Genomic DNA, 20,387 nt, shown 5'->3' on the forward strand with positions numbered 1-20,387 from the left:
ACCACCCCCACATAACGAACTCTGTGCACGCGTGCCCACGGAAAGGGCTGTGAGTGCCACCGCTGGCACCCGTGCCATAGGTTCGCCACCACTGATCTAGATTGTTTGAATTGCTGGTAAGGGCAGGATCAGGACACATTAGACCCGTGGAGCCAAATCTTTGGCACTCCAGATGTTATGGACTACAATTCCCATCAGCCCCTGCCAGCATGGTCAATTGGCCATGCTGGCAGGGGCTGATGGGAATTGTAGTCCATAACATCTGGAGTGCCAAAGGTTCACCACCACTGCATTAGACAATCTGTTGTTGTACCACCCACCCCTCTGCCTAAAAGGTAAACTTGGCTACTGCACTGATGATGGCGGCCCCAGTACTTGTGAGTGTGTGGAACTCCACCCCAAGGCAGCGTTCAGGGCTGCATGGCTTCTCCAGTCATAGGAGTATCTTGGTTAACAATAAGCCCTGTGTGTGTAACTGGGCCTATTTATGGCTGTTCAGGACAGAGGAATGCTGAATGACAGGCGGAGAAGTTGATTGAAACTTTGTCCTTATGATTAGATCACTGCTCTGTGGGATTCAGACTCGAAAAGACTTGGGGTACTTGTGGAGATGGGGGAACCAGTTTAAATCGTTCCCACCAAAAGAAGAACGGGTCCAAAAGCTGTTCTGAATAAAGGCCCTGGGAGCTTTTCTCACTGAGTTGGTTAGCAGTCGTGCTGATAGTTTAGTGAGCCTGTGGAATAGGGAGGCTCTGTGTGCCTAAACATCCAAGGATCCTGCATGGTGTAGTGGTTAAGAGCGTTGGACTCTAATGTGGAGAACTGGGTTCAGTTCCTCACTCCTCCACATGAAGTCTGCTGGGTGACTGTGACACGCAGGAGGCTATCCTGCCCCTGCGGGGAAGATCAGCCCCCCAGATGCGGCCAAAAGAGTGCTGCTTCAGCATCCAGTTGCCTTTGAGAAGGGGGACGAAATGGGGGAGGGAATTCAGGAGGAGATATGTTCTGCCTGAGGGAGAGAGCAGAGACAGTTCAGGTCTGGCTCAGGAAAAAGAGCAGAGTGAAGAGTGGCTTTGCTTGGTAGTGTGCCAAAATGGTTTGGCTCTATCTCTGGAAGAGGAGAGCGTACTCGATCATAAGGCCTGTCTCTTACGATGAGCAGGCCTTATACAATTTAGTCTGACTCTTGGGGGGGGGGGGGCAGGTGTTATGGGTGCAATCCTGTGTGTGAGAGAGGATCAAACCTAGTGGCTAATAAGTTTGTTTGTGTCTGAAAAATGCTTCACTATTCTCTGAAGTACTAACCAGTTTACATTTTTGTGCCTCAGCCAGGTTTCTACGTTGCCTACCTGGAGACCTGTGCCATTGGTTCGTTCCTTTAAAACCAACCTGTAAATAAATAAATCTCCATTATATATTTTTCCACCTTCAGCGATCTCAATAATCTTCTTGTGTACCACAAGACTTAACTCACAGCACCGGGTTCAAAGCCTGTACACTCGCTACATGTGGAACCCCTAGAAACTGAGGGGAAAGCTTATAAGCTCAAGATGAATCTAGATCCTAAAAATCTTAGGAGTCTTGAAAAATCTTGAAAAGCCTACAGGGCTACCATAAATCAACTGTGTCTTGACAGCAAAATCATATACACAGAGAGATCCTTGCTGGTTTTCCTATTTAAGGTGCTACTTGAAGCTGAGTCCCTCTTCTCAATCCAGTGGAGTTGGTAGCTTGAAAGAGTTAGGGAGATAGTTTCAGGGGGTAACCATGTTGGTTTGCAATAGATTCAAGTCCAGCAGCCCCTTACAGACTAATAAGATTTTTGGAATATGAGCTTTCAAGGGTCAAATATGCATCTGACAAATGGAGCTTTGACTCTTGAAAGCTCATACCCCGAAAATCTGTTCAGGAAAACTGCAAGAAAAAACCAAAGGAAGACAGATCAATGGTTGAAACAGCTGTGTAAGAAATACTTACTGCCATAGCTGATCAACACAGTTTATGCTCCCTTTCAACGTCTCCACATTGTCATCCAGCATTTGCTGTTCTGGATGGCAAAAATCCTTTTTACACACAAGTCCCTGAAAGGAAGTAGCAGACATCTCGGCAGCTTGGTGTGACCAATTTGCTAATCATTTTTGGATGGTATCTTGTTGTATCCATGTTGGGCACCATGTTAATGCTTGAACTCTCCTAAAGTTTTCTGCTTATATTCATATTTACTGTCAGCTTTGGTATATGACAAAATATTTGGCGATACAAGCAGTGGCGGAGCTACAAGGGGAAAGGGGGTAGTGCACTGGGCACATACAGGGGGGTGAAATTGCCCCAAGCCCTTCCCCAGATCCGCCCCTATCTTGAGACTCTCACCCCTCTTCCCACACTTCCCTTAGTTCCTTTCCTTTTCCTAGAACTTTTTCAGGCTGAAAAAAAGGCCTGTTCACAGTACAGGCTAAAAACGGCCTGAGGAACTACAGTTCCCAGGAGACTTTGGGGCTCACAAGGTCTCCTGGGAAGTATACCTCCCATCAGGCTGTTTTTAAGCCTCAACTGTGAATAGGCCTTTTTTTCAGCCTGAAAAAGTTCTAGGAAAAGGAAAGGAACTAAGGGAAGTGTAGGAAGGGAGGGGGGTGCAGAAAATATAGACTGCTCACCAGGTCCAGTTTGGCCCAGCTGCGCCTCTGGATACCAGGCCTAATCCTTGCTCACCAGAGCCTTATCCATCTTAGCTACTGATACCTGTTAGAAGAGGGGTTTTTTTCTGGTGGATAGTACAAATGAGTAAATACTTTGCTGGCAAGAAGGCTCACTGCCAGTGTCTAAAATACGTGTTACAGGTATTTGAGAGTCTATGTATCCTGGATAAACTAGATCTCCTTGGTTTAGCTTTGGTCCTGGTTATAGTGCAGAACCCGCCTTTGCCATTCTAGTAAAATATCTGTGCTTGTCATTCGAAAGAGGGAGTTCATCTCTGTTGGTTCTTCTTGGCCACTGTGCGGCACTTGATTCTTTCTGGGATGCCCAGCTGGGATGGGTGTTAGAGCCAATTGTTGGCTCCAACCCCTCCTTGAGAGTAGTGCCTCAAACTTCCATCTTGTCCTCCCTGTTATTCAGTGTATATTTGAAGCACCTGTAGAAAATCATTCAGAGAGATGGAACGAAGTCTTGCCAGTGTGCTGATGATGATACACACACTTGATCTCTCCTTTCCGTTTAATTCCAAGGTAGTTCTGTACCAGAGTCTGGAGGCAGTGAAGGACAGAATGAGTATGAAAAACGCAGATGTAATTGAAATGCAGTGGACGATCTGTAGTTTGGGAGTAAAGCAGACCTGGGAATTGGTGTGCAGACTGGGGTTTGGAATGGGATTGTATGGCCTTGGAAAGATCTGGCAGGGGTTTTCCTTTCCCCTAGTTCCCTTTGCTGATATAGTTGTTGGAAGTGGCTAAAAGGAAGAAGAGGAAGAAGAAGAGGAGGAGGAGGAGTAGTTTGGATTTATATCCCCCCTTTCTCTCCTGTAGGAGACTCAAAAGGGCTTACAATCTCCTTGCCCTTCCCCCCTCACAACAAACACCCTGTGAGGTAGGTGGGGCTGAGAGAGCTCCGAGAAGCTGTGACTAGCCCAAGGTCACCCATTTGATCAGCTTTATCAGCCATTTCTTAAGAAAGCAGCCATGGTCACTGTGAACACCCCTCTGCCAGCCAGCCCTGCAAGGCAACCTTGGCCTTGTAGGGGCTCGGCTACCCGTCCGAAACAAACAAGATGCGACTCTGGCTTCTGTTCAGAGGCTGTTTACTTCCATGAGACAGTTAACAGCTCTCCTGCAATCCTGAGCCCCTGCACCGCACCAACCTCCCCACTCTTGCCCTGCATCCCTTATATCCTTCTCTGGAACCTTCCCTTCCTCCTGGGAGCTCCCTGCTCAGCCTGCTACCTAGTGGTTGGGGGGCTATCTGTTGAGCCTTGCCAGCATAGGATTGGCTCTTCATCTTCCCTGGCCCTCCCCCTTGATTACAGCCTGGCTGGGACTGTGTTGGCCGTACCCAACACTATAAAGCTGAAGAGAACTGCTAATTGCCGCTTGGCTAGGGCTGTGTTGCTTCTGTTCCCAATTGGCCATGCCAGCAGGGGCTGATGGGAATTTTAGTCCATGAAAATTTGAAGTGCCAGAGTTGGACACCCCTGACATAGCCCTTAGCACCATTCTGATCGCTTGTTCGGTGGAAAGTTGTCATAGTTCTCTTCCACGCCCCTGCCTTCTCTTAAAACAATGCCGTTGGTGTCTTGCACGCAACAAAACAACATAACTGGACCCAGTCCAAATGGTTAGAAGAGGCAGAAAAGCGCCGTCTGTGTATGTGAGCACGCACACTCTTTTACACGCGAGAAATTATACTGTTTAAGAACCTCAAAATGATACGGTTTGCCACAAACTGCAGGAAGGGACCGGGGTAAAGATCCGTGCAAAACACATAACTGCAGCTCTTCGTACGAACAATGTAGTCGTTTGTGTTTTCCTAACCCTTCCGTCAAACCCGTCCTGCATTAAAAATCAGTCGGAATTGTTTCCTTGCCCAGCTCTGATTGTTTTTGTGCGCAAGCTGAGAGCTGCTTTGTACCTTTTCCAGTCTTTCCAACGGCCTGGGCCTATTTTTATTTGTCGAGCTGGGGCTGGGCTGGCCGCATTCCAGATGTGTCTCACAAGATTTGGTGCTGATGATCTATTTATAGAACTGTGGTTCCATTGTCATGACAACCGTGCTAGAGGCCAAGGCGGCTGGGAGCTATTTCTGGACTCGTGCTGTAATGTAAAACTGATTGGGAAAGTTAGTGCATCCTCTAAGCCAGACTAACTTTAGACAGGCAGAAAGAGGGGAAGGGGGAAAAAAGAAAGACATCGACGGGTTCTTTAAATAGACTTTCCTTTTCTCGTCTTGCCTTTCTCTGCCGGTTCGTTCTGTAGGGATCCCTTGCGATTTCTAAAAGGTGGCCTGCGTCCTGTTCCCTTTCACAGTAAACGAAACAGAAGGATCGCTTCCCTGCCCCCTGCATTTGCATGTTGCATTTGTAATTATGCAGTCCGGAAAGAGTACGAAAGCATACCAGGATGTCGCTCTTAAAGAAGGCTTGGTTTTGTGCGGTGGTTCAAAATACAATGCGGTAGTCATGAACTTCCTATTCGGGTGATTTTTTTCTTTAACCCTGTTTTTAATTCGCTTGGCATACTCCCACCATACAAGGACCCACAAAGCCACTTGAGCAACGTGATTTCCAACATATAAAGTTGTGCTTCACTCCTTTCTCATTATTTGCTTGAAATTTAAACAAGTAGTGCCCCTCTGCCTCCAAGTGGATGGAATGCTGTCCAGTTATTTTGTAATTAAAGCCGATTCCTCTATGAAAGCTATTTTTATGTTGCTTGTATGTTTGCTGCGCTTCGTGCACAAACCCCAAGTATATATTACGTAGGTAACTTCAGATAAAGTTAGACTTTTCTGCACGGGGGTGGGGAGTGTTCGCTTTTAAAAGTAACATGCAACTTCAGTTATTGGCTCTTGCTGCCTGTAATCTAGTTACCAGAGCAAAACATAACTCCAGCTATATTAATTTCAGCTATAAAGAGTCCTCTTATTTCCCTAGTCAAGTAACTGTGTTCCTGCTTGCAGCAATACTGTAGAGTCAGAATACTTTTTGTAGTGCTGGAACAGGTCTGAAAAATCAGTGCGTTCCTCAGCTTTCCACTTTCTCACTAATTGAATAGCAAGAGTATATGAGTCACCTCAACATTCTAAATTCAGGGCTTTATTTTAGGTAATTGGTCTCTTACAGTAACCTTTTTATTTGTAATTTTAAGTTTGGCAGGTGTTTCGATTGTATGATTGTTCCCCCCTTTGTAAATATTTGAAACTGTGAAAAATTGTATGTAGGTAAGCCACTTACTTCTGAGCCACCTGCTTGCCATGTGGAGACATTACTGGCCTACTTTACAGGACCGTTGTATAGATTTACTGAGGTAATGTATGCATAGTACTTTGAAGACTTGAATGGTTTCAGTAAAGAACAACTTGCTTTGATTGTCACTTATTTAGATCAGATTTAATAATTTAACAGGGTAATTTTTTCCCGACAAAGATTCTGTTGCTTATGGGCTAAGTTTATGCTAAATATAACTTGGGTTTTTAATGCTTTCTTGTTTTGTAACTGCCTCTCTTCTTAAACAACCACCTGCGTCAGTGTTCCGGAGTTAATGACTACATTTTTAAAATCTTTCCTTCAGCACCTTTGTGCTGTATTAAAACTGTTTCAGAATAAATGGGTTTAATTTTCAGTATTCATTTTTAAAACATGAAATTTTTAATGACCCTTTTTAAAAAATGCACAGCATCAATGGGAATTGTAGTCCTTGAACATCTGGAGAGCCACAGGTTGCAGACCCCTGGGTTAGAGAGTCAGGCTAGAACCTGGTGCAACCAGGTTCAAATCCAAACTGCTGCTGGAAGTTTGCCAGGTGACCTCAGGCCAGTTGCTTCCTGTTCCAGCCCAGCCTACCTCACAGAATGGCTGTGAGGGTGAAATGGAGCTGGGAGGAAAATGTTGTACGCAGCTTTTGTGACGCCATTGAGGAGAAACACAGAGTAAATAACAACCAATCAGTGGAAAGGAGCTGAATGTATAATCTGGAAGATCCGATGGGATGTTAAACATTTAGTAACTCTGTCATAGAATTATAGAGTTGGAAGAGACCCCAAGGGCTATCAAGTCCAAACCCCCCCCCCCCCTTGCAGGAATATACAATCAAAGCACTCCTGATATATGATCATCCAGCCTCTGCTTAAAAACCTCCAAAGAAGAAGACTCCACCTCTCTCCGAGCCAGTGAATTCCACTGTCAAACAGCCCTAAAAGTCAGAAAGTTCTGCCTAATGTTTAGGTGGAATCTCTTTTCCTGCAATTTGAATCCATTAGTCCGTGTCCTAGTCTTTGAGGCAGCAGGAAACGAGCTTGCACCCTCTTCAACATGGCATCCCTTCAGATATTTAAACATAGCTATCATGTCCCCCCCTTACTCTTTGCTTCTCCAGACTAATCATCCCCACCTCCCTAAGTCTGTTTTCATAGGGCATAGATTTCAGACCTCTGACCATTTTGGTCGCCCTCCTCTGGACCCGTTCCAGTTTTTCAGTATCCTTCTTAAATTGCGGTAACCAGAACTGAATACAGTACTGTAGGTGAGGTCTGACAAAAACATAGTAGAGTGGTACAGTTACGTCCCTCGATTTAGACACTATACTTTTATTGATTCATCCCAGAATTGCATTGGCTTTCTTGGCTGCCATATCACACTGCTGATTCGTGTTCAGTTTGTGGTCTATTAAGACTCCCAGAGTACTTTCCCATGTACTATTGTCAAGCCAGGTGTCACCCATCCTACATCTGTGCATTTCATTTTTTCTGCCTAAGTGTAGAATCTTACATTTATCTCCGTTGAAATTCATTTTGTTAGTTTTGGCCCAGCTCTCTAATCTGTCCAGATCATTTTGAATCCTGCCCCTGTCCTCCAGGGTATTAGCTACCCCTCCTAATTTGGTATCATCTGCACATTTGATTAACATGCCCTCTATTTCATTGAATTCCTCTTTAGTAATTTCCCCCCTTTTCCATTTCTTGTACATATCCCTTTTATATCTTAGCTCACTTGAGAGTTCCTGGTTTATTTAGACACCTCCCATTTTTTTCTCCTAATTGGAACTGTGATGTACCTTGTGCACCCAAAATATTTTACATACTTCCATAGCTGTCTTCTAGTCATAACTCCCCACTTGAGATGGCCTTAGAATTCCTTGCAGCAACTCTATGGTTGCTAGAGCTGCTGCCCTTAGCTCATTCGCTTTGGGCACATTTGAGCATCCTTTGCGGCAGATTGAGGGACGCTGGCAGCATATCAGTGGATAGCATGCCAGTTGCTTTGGAACCCCTGAGATTTTTCTGTGCATTTCATATTTTTTTAAAACTGAGTTTAATATTTATCTCCTTTTTAATTTGATTTATAGGCTGCCTTCCCCATACAGGGAAGGACAAATACAGTCCGCTAACTGATGCACAGTGACAAACTTTTCTCTGCTTATGTTTTGGTTTTGAACACTGGGTGTGGTTAAATGCTGGGGCTTGTTTTTCAGGGCAGGGAGGAATGTTAATGGCATTCAGACTTGTTTTACCTAGTGTGTGCGCAGCCCTGGGAGTCCCATCTCCAGTGGAGCTCGCTGGTTCTATTTCTCCTGTGTAGCTGGTGTTTTTCAAGGAAATCACAGGCCTAAAAATAGTTTGCATAAACAACAGCAAAGATGGTTGTGCTTTTTCCTCCTATGACAACTTTTGGAAATTGCCTGTTCCTCTGTAACGTCTAGGTTATCCATAATGTATGGAATTTTGCAGTGGTATGGAGACGTTTCTGGGTGCTTGCTGTAAAGTAGAAACTTCAGTATAGTTTGGAAAAACTTGGCGTTCATGTTGATTCTCCTTCTTCCGTGTCCTTGTGTAATACATGCCGTCTGCACACAGTTCAGGCACTGAGATTCAAGTAAAATGTCCGTTATGTCCATAATGGTATGAAGTTGTATATCTTCATTGGAAAGGGGGGAGCTATCAGTTCAGTAACTTGTTCTGCCCTTCAGATGGCTATGCTCCAAATACCCACTGAGAATCTTGTTAGGATTCCAAAAAGTTTGTATTTCATTTTAAAAGGATGCAGAAATACTCAGCATTGGAAAGGAGGGGGTCTGAAAAGCCGAGGAGGGCTTTGTAAACTTGCAGCTATCCTGTCCACCAGAATATATTATTCGATGTATGAATCCGTCGTCTTCAGCCTTGGCAGGCCTGGGTCACATCTTTAACTCCTAGATCAGCCACTCTCAACCAGGGTACCGTGGTACCCTGGGGTGCCATGAGCATGTCCCAGGGGTACCGCAGCAACACTACTGCCCCCCCCCCCTCATTTTTGTGGTGTCTCCCATCGGCGCCAGCAAGGACATGGAGCTGGCCCATGGGGCAGGGCCTGCCACAAGGTCAGAAGCCACCACCACCCCCAGTGCTTCCCTTCACCCTGGGAGGGGAAGGTGGGGGGTGTGGCAAGCAGTGGCAATGGGAGTGGAAAGTGGAGGGTGGCGGTAGGGGTACTGTGAGATATGAAGAGTGAGGTCAAGGGTAAACTGACCTCGAAAAGGTTGGGAAACACTGTCCTAGATTATAGTGGTTGTTGGCCATCATGTATAGCACAGGTGTCAAACTCGCGGCCCTCCAGATGTCATAGACTACAGTTCCCATCATCCCCCACCAGCATCATGCTGGCAGGGGATTATGAAAACTGTAGTTCATAACATCTGGAGGGCCACGAGTTTGACATCTAGGATGTATAGTTACAGCTGTACACTGGGCTGATTCCTAATCCCCTTTTCAAAAAGCAATTAAAACTCTTTGCTATGGTAACAACCTATGGCCTTGAGATCCATAGGCTAATTGGGCCATGAGTGGAGGAGTACCTTCCTCTAACTACTTATTTAATAAATTCGCTATCAAAAACATTGACTGTATTTTCACAATCCCAGCGTTACTGATTTTATAAATCCTTTGGAGCAGACAATAACCAATATACCGATGACACCCAGCTTTACGCCGTATTATCCGAAACTCCAGATGCCGCTGTGAAGGTTTTGAGGCAGTGGTGACAGGGGCAGAGGGTAAATAAACTGGTTTGATCCAGTCCAAGATGGGAGTAATGGTGGTTTGAGAAGCAGGATGGTTGGCTGGTGTTGATCTACTAGATTTAGGCTGGTTATGCTCTCTTTAGTAAACCAAGTTAAGAGCTTGGGGATGGATCTGGCCTTTCTGATGGAAACACAGGCCAACACTAGGAGCCAACGCTGATGGAAACACAGGCCAATGCTAGGAGCACTTCTAGCTTGTAGGTTGGCCCCTTGTTTAGACTCAGGCTGATGTGTGCTACTGTCACCTCCAGAAGGGACTCTGTAATGCACTGTATATGAAGCAGCCCTTGAAAACATCTCAGAAGATTCATTTGGTCCAAAATGTGGAAACAGATGCTTGTCTGGGGTCAGCCTGTCGGGAACACAAAATTCTAGTTGCTGCATCAACTGTGCTTTTAAAGTCTTTCATGGCCTAGGTCAGGACTATCATACGTACTGAAGTGCATTTCCCAGTATACTTGCATGCTTCAGTGGCGAAGCTACAAGTGGGTGGGGGGTGCACTGTGAACCAGGCGCACGCCTCGGGGGGTGCACAAAATCGCCCCAGGCCCCTACCCCATTCCCCGCCCCCGTGTGGCGCCCCCCCACCCCCCTTCCCACACTTACCTTAGTTCCTTTCCTTTTTCTTGAACTTTTTCAGGCTGCAAAAGGCCTATTCGCAGTAAAAACGGCCTGAGGAACTACAGTTCCCAGGAGACCTTGGGGCTCACAAAGTCTCCTGGGAAGTAGAGTTCCCGTCAGGCCATTTTTATTGTGAACAGGCCTTTTGCAGCCTGAAAATGTTCAAGAAAAAGGAAACAAACTAAGGTAAGTGGGGGAAGGGGGGGCACTGCCAGGGGGCCATGGGGGGGGGGTGGAAAATATAGAATGCGCACCGGGCGCAGTTTGGCCCAGCTATGCCTCTGCAGCTACATTCTTCACTCAGCCTACTCTTTACGTTGCCCGCTGTTCAGACAGTCCATATGGTTATAGTAGGTCACGGGCTTTTTCCATTGGGGCGGGGGGCAGTCCTTTGGTTCTTTCATTTCCTACATTTAGAAAGGCACATGAAACAGTTTTATCCTAGCGAGTGTTTGGTGGAGAGTAAACTGACGTGGCTGTTTTGATTGACTTTTAAAAAATTCTGTCCGCTTTAGATTTAGAATTGTGTTTTCTTTAAAACTCTGTGCATTTTTAATGTGCAATTTTTAATCTCGTTAGCTGGAATATGACGTTTTGTGTCCTTGTAGCCTTGTGTTGCATTTCGCCACCATGAGTCTGAAATAAATAAATACCCGCCGGCATTAATTTTCTTAAGCTATACATCCCTAACAGTTTAAGCCTTTACCTCAAAATAATCTGCCCCATCATTTTAAGTGTTCTTTTTAAATTTTTATTCATTTATTTTTTGCTTTGCCCAGCTTTTATAGATGGGATATCAACACATAGGCAGGAAGTTGTAAATGTGAATGTATTGCAGACAAATATTGGCATTAGATAATCACATGTTATTATTATAAATACACCACTCAATAGTAAAGTCAGTTCCTGGTTGACACTGGAAATCCAAATAGTCGGATTTGGTAATGTGTATAAAGTACAAACCGCATGCAGCATTCGGTTCGATTTTACCTATTGTCGTTTCCTGACCGTCACTGGAAATTCCCCTTCCTCAAAAGTCGGAATTGTTGACGTGCCTTGCCTTTCTTTCAGCTCCTTTGATGTAATGATATTGAGTAGCAAATAGGGAGCCTTTATTTCTTGAAGGAAAATATAATGGAGAGATACTTGATCAGTGCCAACGTAATCCTTCGGTCTCTATCCACCAACAGACGGGAGGTTATATTATTTTTATTACAGTACAAATAATGCAGTTAAAAATAGGAGCAATCTGTAAATTGCAAGTTGTTGGCGTGCATGAACAGGGAAGTCTCACCACCCTCCAATTCTGTGGTAAAATTTGTCTTCATGAAGTGGGTTTCATGTTTTGCCTGAAAGTCATAAATATACTCCATTTTCTGACTGTCTGTTTGTGTCCCAGCCAATTATGGCACCTTAGTGAATGAGTCACTGAGACCAACTCCCTTTAGATCTGTATTAGTAGATGAAGAGCAAATTCTGCGAGTGTCCATGTATGGCAGCCACTGGAAATCCTTCCTAAGAGCCCCTGGTGGCCATGGATTTCACTACTGTGGTGCTATCCTGTCACTTCCAGGGGGGTTTCTGGTGGTGCAGGGAGGAAGAAAACGACCATTGGACACTTTGAAGAGATTTCCTCCTGCTCAGGGGAGAATGCCAAACCGTCACCCTGCCTCCAGAAAGCCCTCTGTAGGACTTAATGTCAACTAGCCACAAACTCAGGGTAGAAGCTGAATAACATCAGCTCCACTGTCCCCATTCTAGTGTCTGATTGGGGCGCCAGCCCAGTTCCATAGCAGCCCAGACTACTGGCTTTCACTACCTCAGAGCTGCGAGGCGGCCAGGAAGCAAATACATCAGTGTAGCTCCACACCGTGTCCTCCAGTGGATTCACCCCCCTCTGTTAAGCATGTAAAAGAGCAACAGAACTCTCAAAGTCCAGCATTCTGTTCCATTTATGGTTTTGTTTGCTATCTGTGTGCTAGGAGTGTTGCTCTCTGTTCTTATGTAAATTCAGGTCCTAGGTTTTGACTGTTAATTTGTAAGGATGCCCCATTTTCCAAGTTTCCTTAATGATCAACCCGACAAACTACATTCAGCTAGTGTGGGGGCACCTTAGCTACTTCGTGGTCCTGATTTAAGTTCCTGATGTGAAAAACAAAGTGTATTAAGGCCATGGTTTCAGACTTTGGGGGGGGGGTTAAAGTCCTTCAGTCTCGTAATTGGCCATGCTGGCAGGGGCTGATGGGAATTGTAGTCCATGAACATCTGGAGAGCTGCAGGTTGCAGACCCCTGACATAGGGAGATCCTCCACATAGGGAGTGGCCCCAAACAGACCAGAAAAGCTCGACCAAAGGTGTAAGGCAGTTGTATCTGTGTTCATTTCGTCCTGTGGTTTCATTTGGAAGTGCCCTAATAATTTTGAGTGACATGTAAGTAACTTTATGAAGAAATGGTATCATTGTTGGATGTTTATTTATTGATTGACAGTGAATAAAGCCAGTCTTTGTGGTTATTTCAGTAAAGTTCTGTGATGAAGCCATGTTTTAGCCTTCTGCTGGATGATAACAATAAAGACATGTGATTCTAACTTTCACAACACACTTGTTAAACTATGTAACTTTCCATAGTATACTGAAAAACCAAACATGAAATATTAAAGCAATACAAACAAGCACTTGATAAATCTTGGAATGAAATGCTACCAAAATGTAATGTTGAGATTATGCATTTTTTTTCAGCAATTACTATTGTGCACATTTACCAATGAACACCTCTTTTTCTTTCAGTTTTCTAGACAAAATTGACATAGTCAAGCAAAATGAATACACACCATCTGACCAGGTGAGTGTAATGTCTTTTAAGAAAATGAGCAGGGCGTTAACTCCTCCTCATAGGTTTCACTGTCCTGTAGAAGGCTTCTTTGTACTATTGTTTGTTTCTATTTTATGTATTAGTTCAAAACATTTTAAATTTAACTCATTTATTAGTTGCTTGCTTCCAAAGGAAGCTTAAGGCAGCTTCCAATATAGAAAAAATGCATAAAATAAAATACATAAAATCTATTAAAATTTTATAGTCACAGTTTAGGACTTTTTTTTTTTTTTGCATTCGTTTGTGCGCGTTTTTAACTAATCGTTGACTCACTGGAAAATGCAAACCTACCAGGTGGAAGCGTGTATAAATCACTAGCTATTGGGGTACCTGTGTGCATTTGAAGTGCAGCATGTTTCATATGTCCCCCTCCTCCTTCATTCTTTCATGCACATAAAATACATGTTTCATACCCACAGCCCGCTTGTCTTTTGAAAGTGGTTGACATTTCAGAAGTGCTGCTTCCCCTTCTCACTACTGAAACCTGAAAGCAAGCATCTTCATCTCCCCTTCTTCTGTCGTCTTCCGGCCATGCACTGTTTTAAAATAAAGACCTCCTATAAACAGATCTTGCTTTGGTGTTTTTTGTTTTTTTTAGGATCTTCTTAGATGCAGAGTTCTGACGTCAGGAATCTTTGAAACCAAGTTTCAGGTGGACAAAGTAAACTTTCAGTGAGTATCTCCAAAAAGCGGTGCTTAATGTTGAGGTTAAACTAAAAAGGAGGGCTAGCATGTGGAAGCATAATGATCATGTGATGTTTTGCACTTAACCACGTGGAAATAAAAATAGGGCTGCTATTCATCAGCTGTTTTGGACAGAAACAGAAGAGAAAGGTTGATATGTGGGGAGCTTTTTATTATTTCAGTTGTTCCTTTGAATTGGCTCATTGTTAATTTTGAGAATGAATTCTGAAGGAGAAGAAACAGGAGCTTAAACAACTAGTGTGAGCGTGGCAGGGACTTGCATGAACGCTAAAAGAGCACCTTATAGTGTGATTATGGGATCCTATGAGGTGGGGCTGAAAGCTGCCAAGAAAGATTATTGTGCAGCCTTCACTTCATCCGCAGGGGCTGACCTCCCTGCAGATTTTGAGGACATTGATAGACTCGTAGAATCACAGAGTTAAAAGAGACCACAGGGGCCATCAAGTCCAACCCCATTATGCAGGAATATTCAATCAAAGCACCCTTGACAGATAGCCCTCCTACCTCTGTTTAAAAACATCCAAAGAAGGAGACTCCACCCCACTCTGTGAATTCCACTGTCAGGAAGTTCTTCCCAATGTTTAGGTGGAGTCTCCATTCCTGTACCTTGAACCCATTACTCCATGTCCTAGTCTCTAGAGCAGCAGAAAACAAGCTTGCTCCCTTTTCAACATGTCATCCCTTCAAATATTTAAACATGGCTATCATGTCGCCCCTTAATCTTCTCCAGACTGAATAAACCCAACTCCCTAAGTCTCTCCTCGTAGGGCATGGATTTCAGACCTTTGACCATTTTGGTTACTCTCCTCCGGACCCATTCCACTGTGACTTGAAAACATGCACACACACAAATAATTATCAATAACTGATGGTTTTTATTATTTTGATTGGGTTAGGTTTGTATTAAGTTTCTCATCAGACTCCACCCTTTTCAGATTACCAGAAAAATGCTTAACTTTCATACAGTCCAATTTTTTCACAACTTTTAAGTTTTTTGCTTTTTCTAAATTTGGTATTCCTAGACTTATTATATTGCTTATTAGAAGTCTCATGCTATTTGAATACACTTTTTAATACTGTGTGGTCCACCTTCCATCTCAGTGAGAAAGGCGAGTATAAATTAAATAAATGCTTTGTCAAAGCCTTCATAACTGAGCCTTGCAGAGCTTTTCCTAATTCTGACTGGATTTTCTTTTCTAGTATGTTTGATGTTGGTGGTCAGCGAGATGAACGCCGAAAATGGATCCAGTGTTTTAATGGTAAGCTCTAAGTATATTAAAACTTGCCACATGAAATATATTTGTTTCCTCATGTTATTTGTACACACTGACAATGCATGGCATAAAATTGCTTTTGTGGTTCGCAGCTTGTTGTCTGAGGTTTGTCTTCGTAATCATATCTGTGCACTAGATTTTGGCACAGTTATTTTATTTACAAACATTTGTATCCCACCTTTCTGTCCTGACAAGGTCCACCGTCACTGGTGTGTTGTTTTCTTCTTCCAGATGTGACTGCTATCATATTTGTGGTGGCCAGCAGTAGCTACAACATGGTTATACGAGAAGACAATCAGACCAACCGGCTTCAAGAAGCATTAAACCTTTTCAAGAGTATCTGGAACAACAGGTCCACCTCTTTTAAAAGTTGATGAGTCGCGTCAATAATAATGCTGTGTAATGTTGACTTGCTAAAAAAACCTATGCTAATGTAAAGTAAAGGAACCTAAATATTTGGAAAATAGAGATTTGCAAGCAAGTACTAATAAAAGGAAACACTTCTTCACACAACGTGTGATTGGTGTTTGGAATATGCTGCCACAGGAGGTGGTGATGGCCACTAACCTGGATAGCTTTAAAAAGGGCTTGGACAGATTTAGGGAGGAGAAGTCAATCTATGGCTACCAATCTTGATCCTCCTTGATCTCAGATTGCAGATGCCTTAGCAGACCAGGTGCTTGGGAGCAGCAGCAGCAGCAGGAGGCCATTGCTTTCACCTCCTGCACGTGAGCTCCCAAAGGCACCTGGTGGGCCACTGCGAGTAGCAGAGTGCTGGACTAGATGGACTTGGTCTGATCCAGCAGGCTTGTTCTTTCTTAAAAAAAAAAAAAGAACCAGCTAGGACTTGTGGGAAGCATTTCATTTCCCCTTCCCAATTTCTTCTTTCCCTCTTCTGAAATTCCCCATAATCTCTCCCCTATTCTTGTTTCCTTTTCTCCCTGTACCCAACATTTTCCCCTGTATCCCCTCCACACTAGTCCGTTTTCCTCCTCCTAGCTACCTTCATACCTTCTCCCCTTTCCCTGCTTCATTCTGTCCTTCTCTCCCTCCCATCTTCAGCTTTATTTATTCACTTCATTTATAGTTCATCTTTCTCCAAGGCGGAGAACAAAGCATGTTATTGTCCTCTCATCATTCTTATGCACACAACAGCCTTGAGAGAGAGGTTAGGCTGAAAAGTGCAGAGAAGGGTCCAAGTATCTGGTCCAAGTTGGTGATTTGAACCTGACTCTCCTAGACTTTACTCTGAAGCTGTAACCACCATCCCACCTTGGCTTTCATAGGCTAGCTGCTGTGGAACAGTAGGAAGCAGCTAGACCTAGTTGAGTCATGCAAATTAGGTGGTTCCACGTCACCCAGAGGTTGCTACCCAGCCTAGGGTTGCTAACCTCTGGGTGGGACTTGGAGATCTCTCATAATTAAAACTGGTCTCCAGAGACCTGTCACCCTAAAGAAGATGACCGCTGTGGAGGGTGGACTTACATCTGATTGAGGCAACTCCACTAGCCCTGCCTTCCCCAGACTGGGCCCCAAAAATTCCAGGAATTTCTCAGTCTGGAGTTGGCAAGCTGAAGCAGGCCTGGGCCCAATCAGCCTTCCCTCAAAGGCCAAAACAACCTTTGATAGGATTCTGCTCCCTCCCCCTCCCTTTTACTCATGGAAACATAAGAACATAAGGACAAGCCTGCTGGATCAGACCAGAGTCCATCTAGTCCAGCACTCTGCTACTCGCAGTGGCCCACCAGGTGCCTTTGGGAGCTCACATGCAGGATGTGAAAGCAATGGCCTTCTGCTGCTGCTGCTGCTGCTCCCGAGCACCTGGTCTGCTAAGGCATTTGCAATCTCAGATCAAGGAGGATCCAGATTGGTAGCCATAGATCGACTTCTCCTCCCTAAATCTGTCCAAGCCCTTTTTAAAGCTATCCAGGTGAGTGGCCATCACCACCTCCTGTGGCAGCATATTCCAAACACCAATCACACGTGGCGTGAAGAAGTGTTTCCCTTTATTAGTCCTAATTCTTCCCCCCCAGCATTTTCAATGGATGCCCCCTGGTTCTAGTATTGTGAGAAAGAGAGAAAAATTTCTCTCTGTCAACATTTTCTACCTCATGCATAATTTTATAGACTTCAATCATATCCCCCCTCAGCCATCTCCTCTCCAAACTAAAGAGTCCCAAATGCTGCAGCCTCTCCTCATAAGAAAGGTGCTCTGGTCCCTCAATCATCCTCGTTGCCCTTCTCTGCACTTTTTCTATCAAACCAAGCCTGGAGTGCTTTGGTTACCTAACAATGGACACTAAGTGTTTTTAAACCTTCCCCGTTTTTTTAAAAGGTTCACATGTTTCAGGTTTGTAGAAAGATTTTTCGTGCCCCAATGTATTTTTTAAGTTTTCAGGATTTTTTTGTAAACATGGGGAGCCCCCCCCCCGAACTTTGCAGAAGAATATGTTTAGTTACTGTGGCCCCACATTGCAAATTTAGACATCTGCAGATTAACCCACACTTGGCTGTTAGATATATAGATGAGACTAATGTGAAGTACTTGAAACATGCAAAGTGTTCCATTGGGGATACCTGGCATTCAGAGCATGAATGTTGTCTCCAGACTATGTGGTTGAGTGTCCCTTTGTTTACTTTGCCAGATGTCTAATAGTATTTTGGCTTTTATTTTCTATAGGTGGCTACGGACCATTTCAGTAATTCTTTTCCTGAACAAACAGGATTTGCTAGCAGAGAAAGTTTTGGCAGGGAAATCTAAAATTGAAGACTACTTTCCAGAATTTGCTCGTTACACCACACCAGATGATGGTAAGAAGTTTGACATTTTTATACATACGCATTTTACAAAACTGTATCCTATAATATAAAAGGCTAGCCAACGTGGTGACAACTCACTTCCAGCCAATTGCCACGAACTCACGGCTTAGGGGCAGAGCTTACTACGCAGAACAGGTGAAAACCAACACAGACAAAACACTATGTGGCAGTTACTCACTCTCTCATGCACTCACGCTTCTCCCTCACTGCTGAATAATTGCAATCACTGTATCATCCGCAGGAAGAGGCACAGGCATCGATCGCTCCCCATGGGTCGCTCCCCAGGGTGATACAGGCGTCCAGGAACAGAAGGAGGAGCAGGAGGGCCGAGGGGGAGGGAAAGGCAGGAGGGGTCACCCTCCTCAGTGGGCGCCATTAACCTTTGCGTGGCGATGCAGGTGTCTGGGAAGAGGAGAACAACAAGAAGGTGACACAAGATCAAAGGGGGAGGAAAGGCAGGAGGGATTGGCCCTCTTGATGGGTGCCATTAATCCACCTACAGTTTTCTAGAGCCTGTTGTATTTGTTCATACAACAGGCTTTACTGCTGGTTATTCAGTAATCCAGGAGTCTATAGGGGTATGGAGAGGTTGTGGGGGTTGCATTGTATTCCATAAATCAGTGGTGGCGAACCTATGGGACTCCAGATGTTCATGGACTGCCTGGCAGGGGCTGATGGGAATTGTAGTCCATGGACATCTGGAGTCCCATAGGTTCGCCATAAATAATGCTGATCAGGTAGATAGCATTCATTTCAGGTGACTAAATATGTTCAGTTTGTTATCTTATTATATGGAGGAGGATGTTAACAGTCTGCAGAATCTCTCTCCTCCTTTCAATGTGAAAATATACAGAATTCATAAATTGTTTTTCCTTGATACAGATCCCTTTTGCCTTCAGTTGGGCAAGGTTGGAATTTGAATGAGGTGAAAGATTTGTCAAGTTAAAACTGATGCTTTGTATCAGTTCTTGAGATCTTATATTTTAGATGATTCTGTCACGTGATTAAAAAAAATGGTTACCACAGTTAAGGGCTGTGCATAAAATTTAATAGCTCTGAGATTTTGACCTGAAGTTTCATTTTAACATGATTTTGTTTTTGTTTTTAAATTGAGTAGCAACACCAGAACCTGGTGAGGATCCTAGAGTTACAAGGGCCAAGTATTTTATTAGAGATGAATTTCTTGTAAGTATGTTACGTTCACTATTGTTATCATTACATTTATTTCCCCCTTGACATAGGCTGTTTCTCTGGTTTGTAATCTACTCAGGGCCAATCTAGATGTGTTCTGAACCTCCCATACATAAGGGGTCCCTCTTCTTTTTTTACTTTTAAGGATGAAAAGTAATCATGGGGGCAACTTTTGGATGTAAGTCCCCCCACCCCCCGCCCACTCTCTTCTGCTGTTTGCCCCATTTGCTGCTTTGTGTAAATGATCTGCATTTTAGTGAACTTAAGATATGGTTGAGGTAAAAATACATAGTGTTACAGCCTAGACTGAATCTCTAAATCATGACTCTGCCAAATCAGATCTAGTTTGTGCCTTATTCTGCCATTTAGAGTTGTACCTGTTTAATTGAAATGCGATGCTGTAGCTTCCGGGGACAGCCTGACAGAACAAGGAAGCTGACATGGTTTGGGCCGACAGGGTTTTTACTTCTTCATGGTTTCTGAGTGTCACACTGATGGCCTTAGGACCTGCACAGAACTCAGGCTCATTCCGCACATGCAGAATAATGCACTTTCAAACTGCTTTCTGTGCTCTTTGAAGCTGTGCGGAACAGCAAAATCCACTTGCAAACAGTTGTGAAAGTGGTTTGAAAATGCATTATTTTGCGTGTGTGGAAGGGGCCTCAGTTTTAAAACTTCTTACAGTTTCTTGCATCTTCTTACAAAACTTCTTGCCAGCGTGGTGTAGCGGTTAAGAGCAGGTGGATTTGGAGAACCGGGTTTGATTCCCCACTCCTCCACCTGAATGGCAGAAGCTTATCTGGTGAACCAGATGTGTTTCCACACTCCTGCATTTCTGCTGGGTGACCTTGGGCTAGTCACAGTTCTTCAGAACTCTCTCAGTCCCACCTACCTCAGAGGGTGTCTGTTGTGGGGAGAGGAAGGGAAAGGAGTTTGTAAGCCACCTTAAAGGAGGGAAAGGTGGGGTATAAATCCAAACTCCTCCTCCTACTCTTCTTCTTGTAAAATATAAGCACGTGGACCATGGGTTCAGATCATGCATGGTCCACAGAAGGAGTTATACCATTCCCATTTCAGTTCTCTTGGAAACAATCAGCAAAAGCGCAACATAAGAACTGTGCTTCCAACACGCTTTGTCACATT

General features: G+C 44.1%; 1 protein-coding gene across 5 annotated transcripts in view; it reads left to right on the forward strand.

Annotated features, from left to right (window-relative positions):
• Positions 1–20,387, forward strand: part of GNAS (GNAS complex locus) — a 250,708-nt gene that overhangs the window by 224,930 nt on the left and 5,391 nt on the right. For 2 of the 5 annotated variants that reach the window (XM_048496273.1, XM_048496274.1), the window contains exons 6-12: positions 13,170–13,224; positions 13,853–13,926; positions 15,160–15,218; positions 15,465–15,585; positions 17,914–18,044; positions 18,295–18,480; positions 19,171–19,238. In XM_048496273.1, coding sequence (XP_048352230.1) covers positions 13,170–13,224; positions 13,853–13,926; positions 15,160–15,218; positions 15,465–15,585; positions 17,914–18,044; positions 18,295–18,480; positions 19,171–19,238 — 694 coding nt within the window. Of the gene's footprint in view, positions 1–13,169; positions 13,225–13,852; positions 13,927–15,159; positions 15,219–15,464; positions 15,586–17,913; positions 18,045–18,294; positions 18,481–19,167; positions 19,239–20,387 lie in introns of all 5 variants that reach the window. The other 3 variants (XM_048496276.1, XM_048496278.1, XM_048496275.1) reach the window with 2 other exon arrangements.

This window comes from Sphaerodactylus townsendi, linkage group LG05 (assembly GCF_021028975.2).
Source record: "Sphaerodactylus townsendi isolate TG3544 linkage group LG05, MPM_Stown_v2.3, whole genome shotgun sequence".
NCBI classification, from domain to species: Eukaryota; Metazoa; Chordata; class Lepidosauria; order Squamata; family Sphaerodactylidae; genus Sphaerodactylus; species Sphaerodactylus townsendi.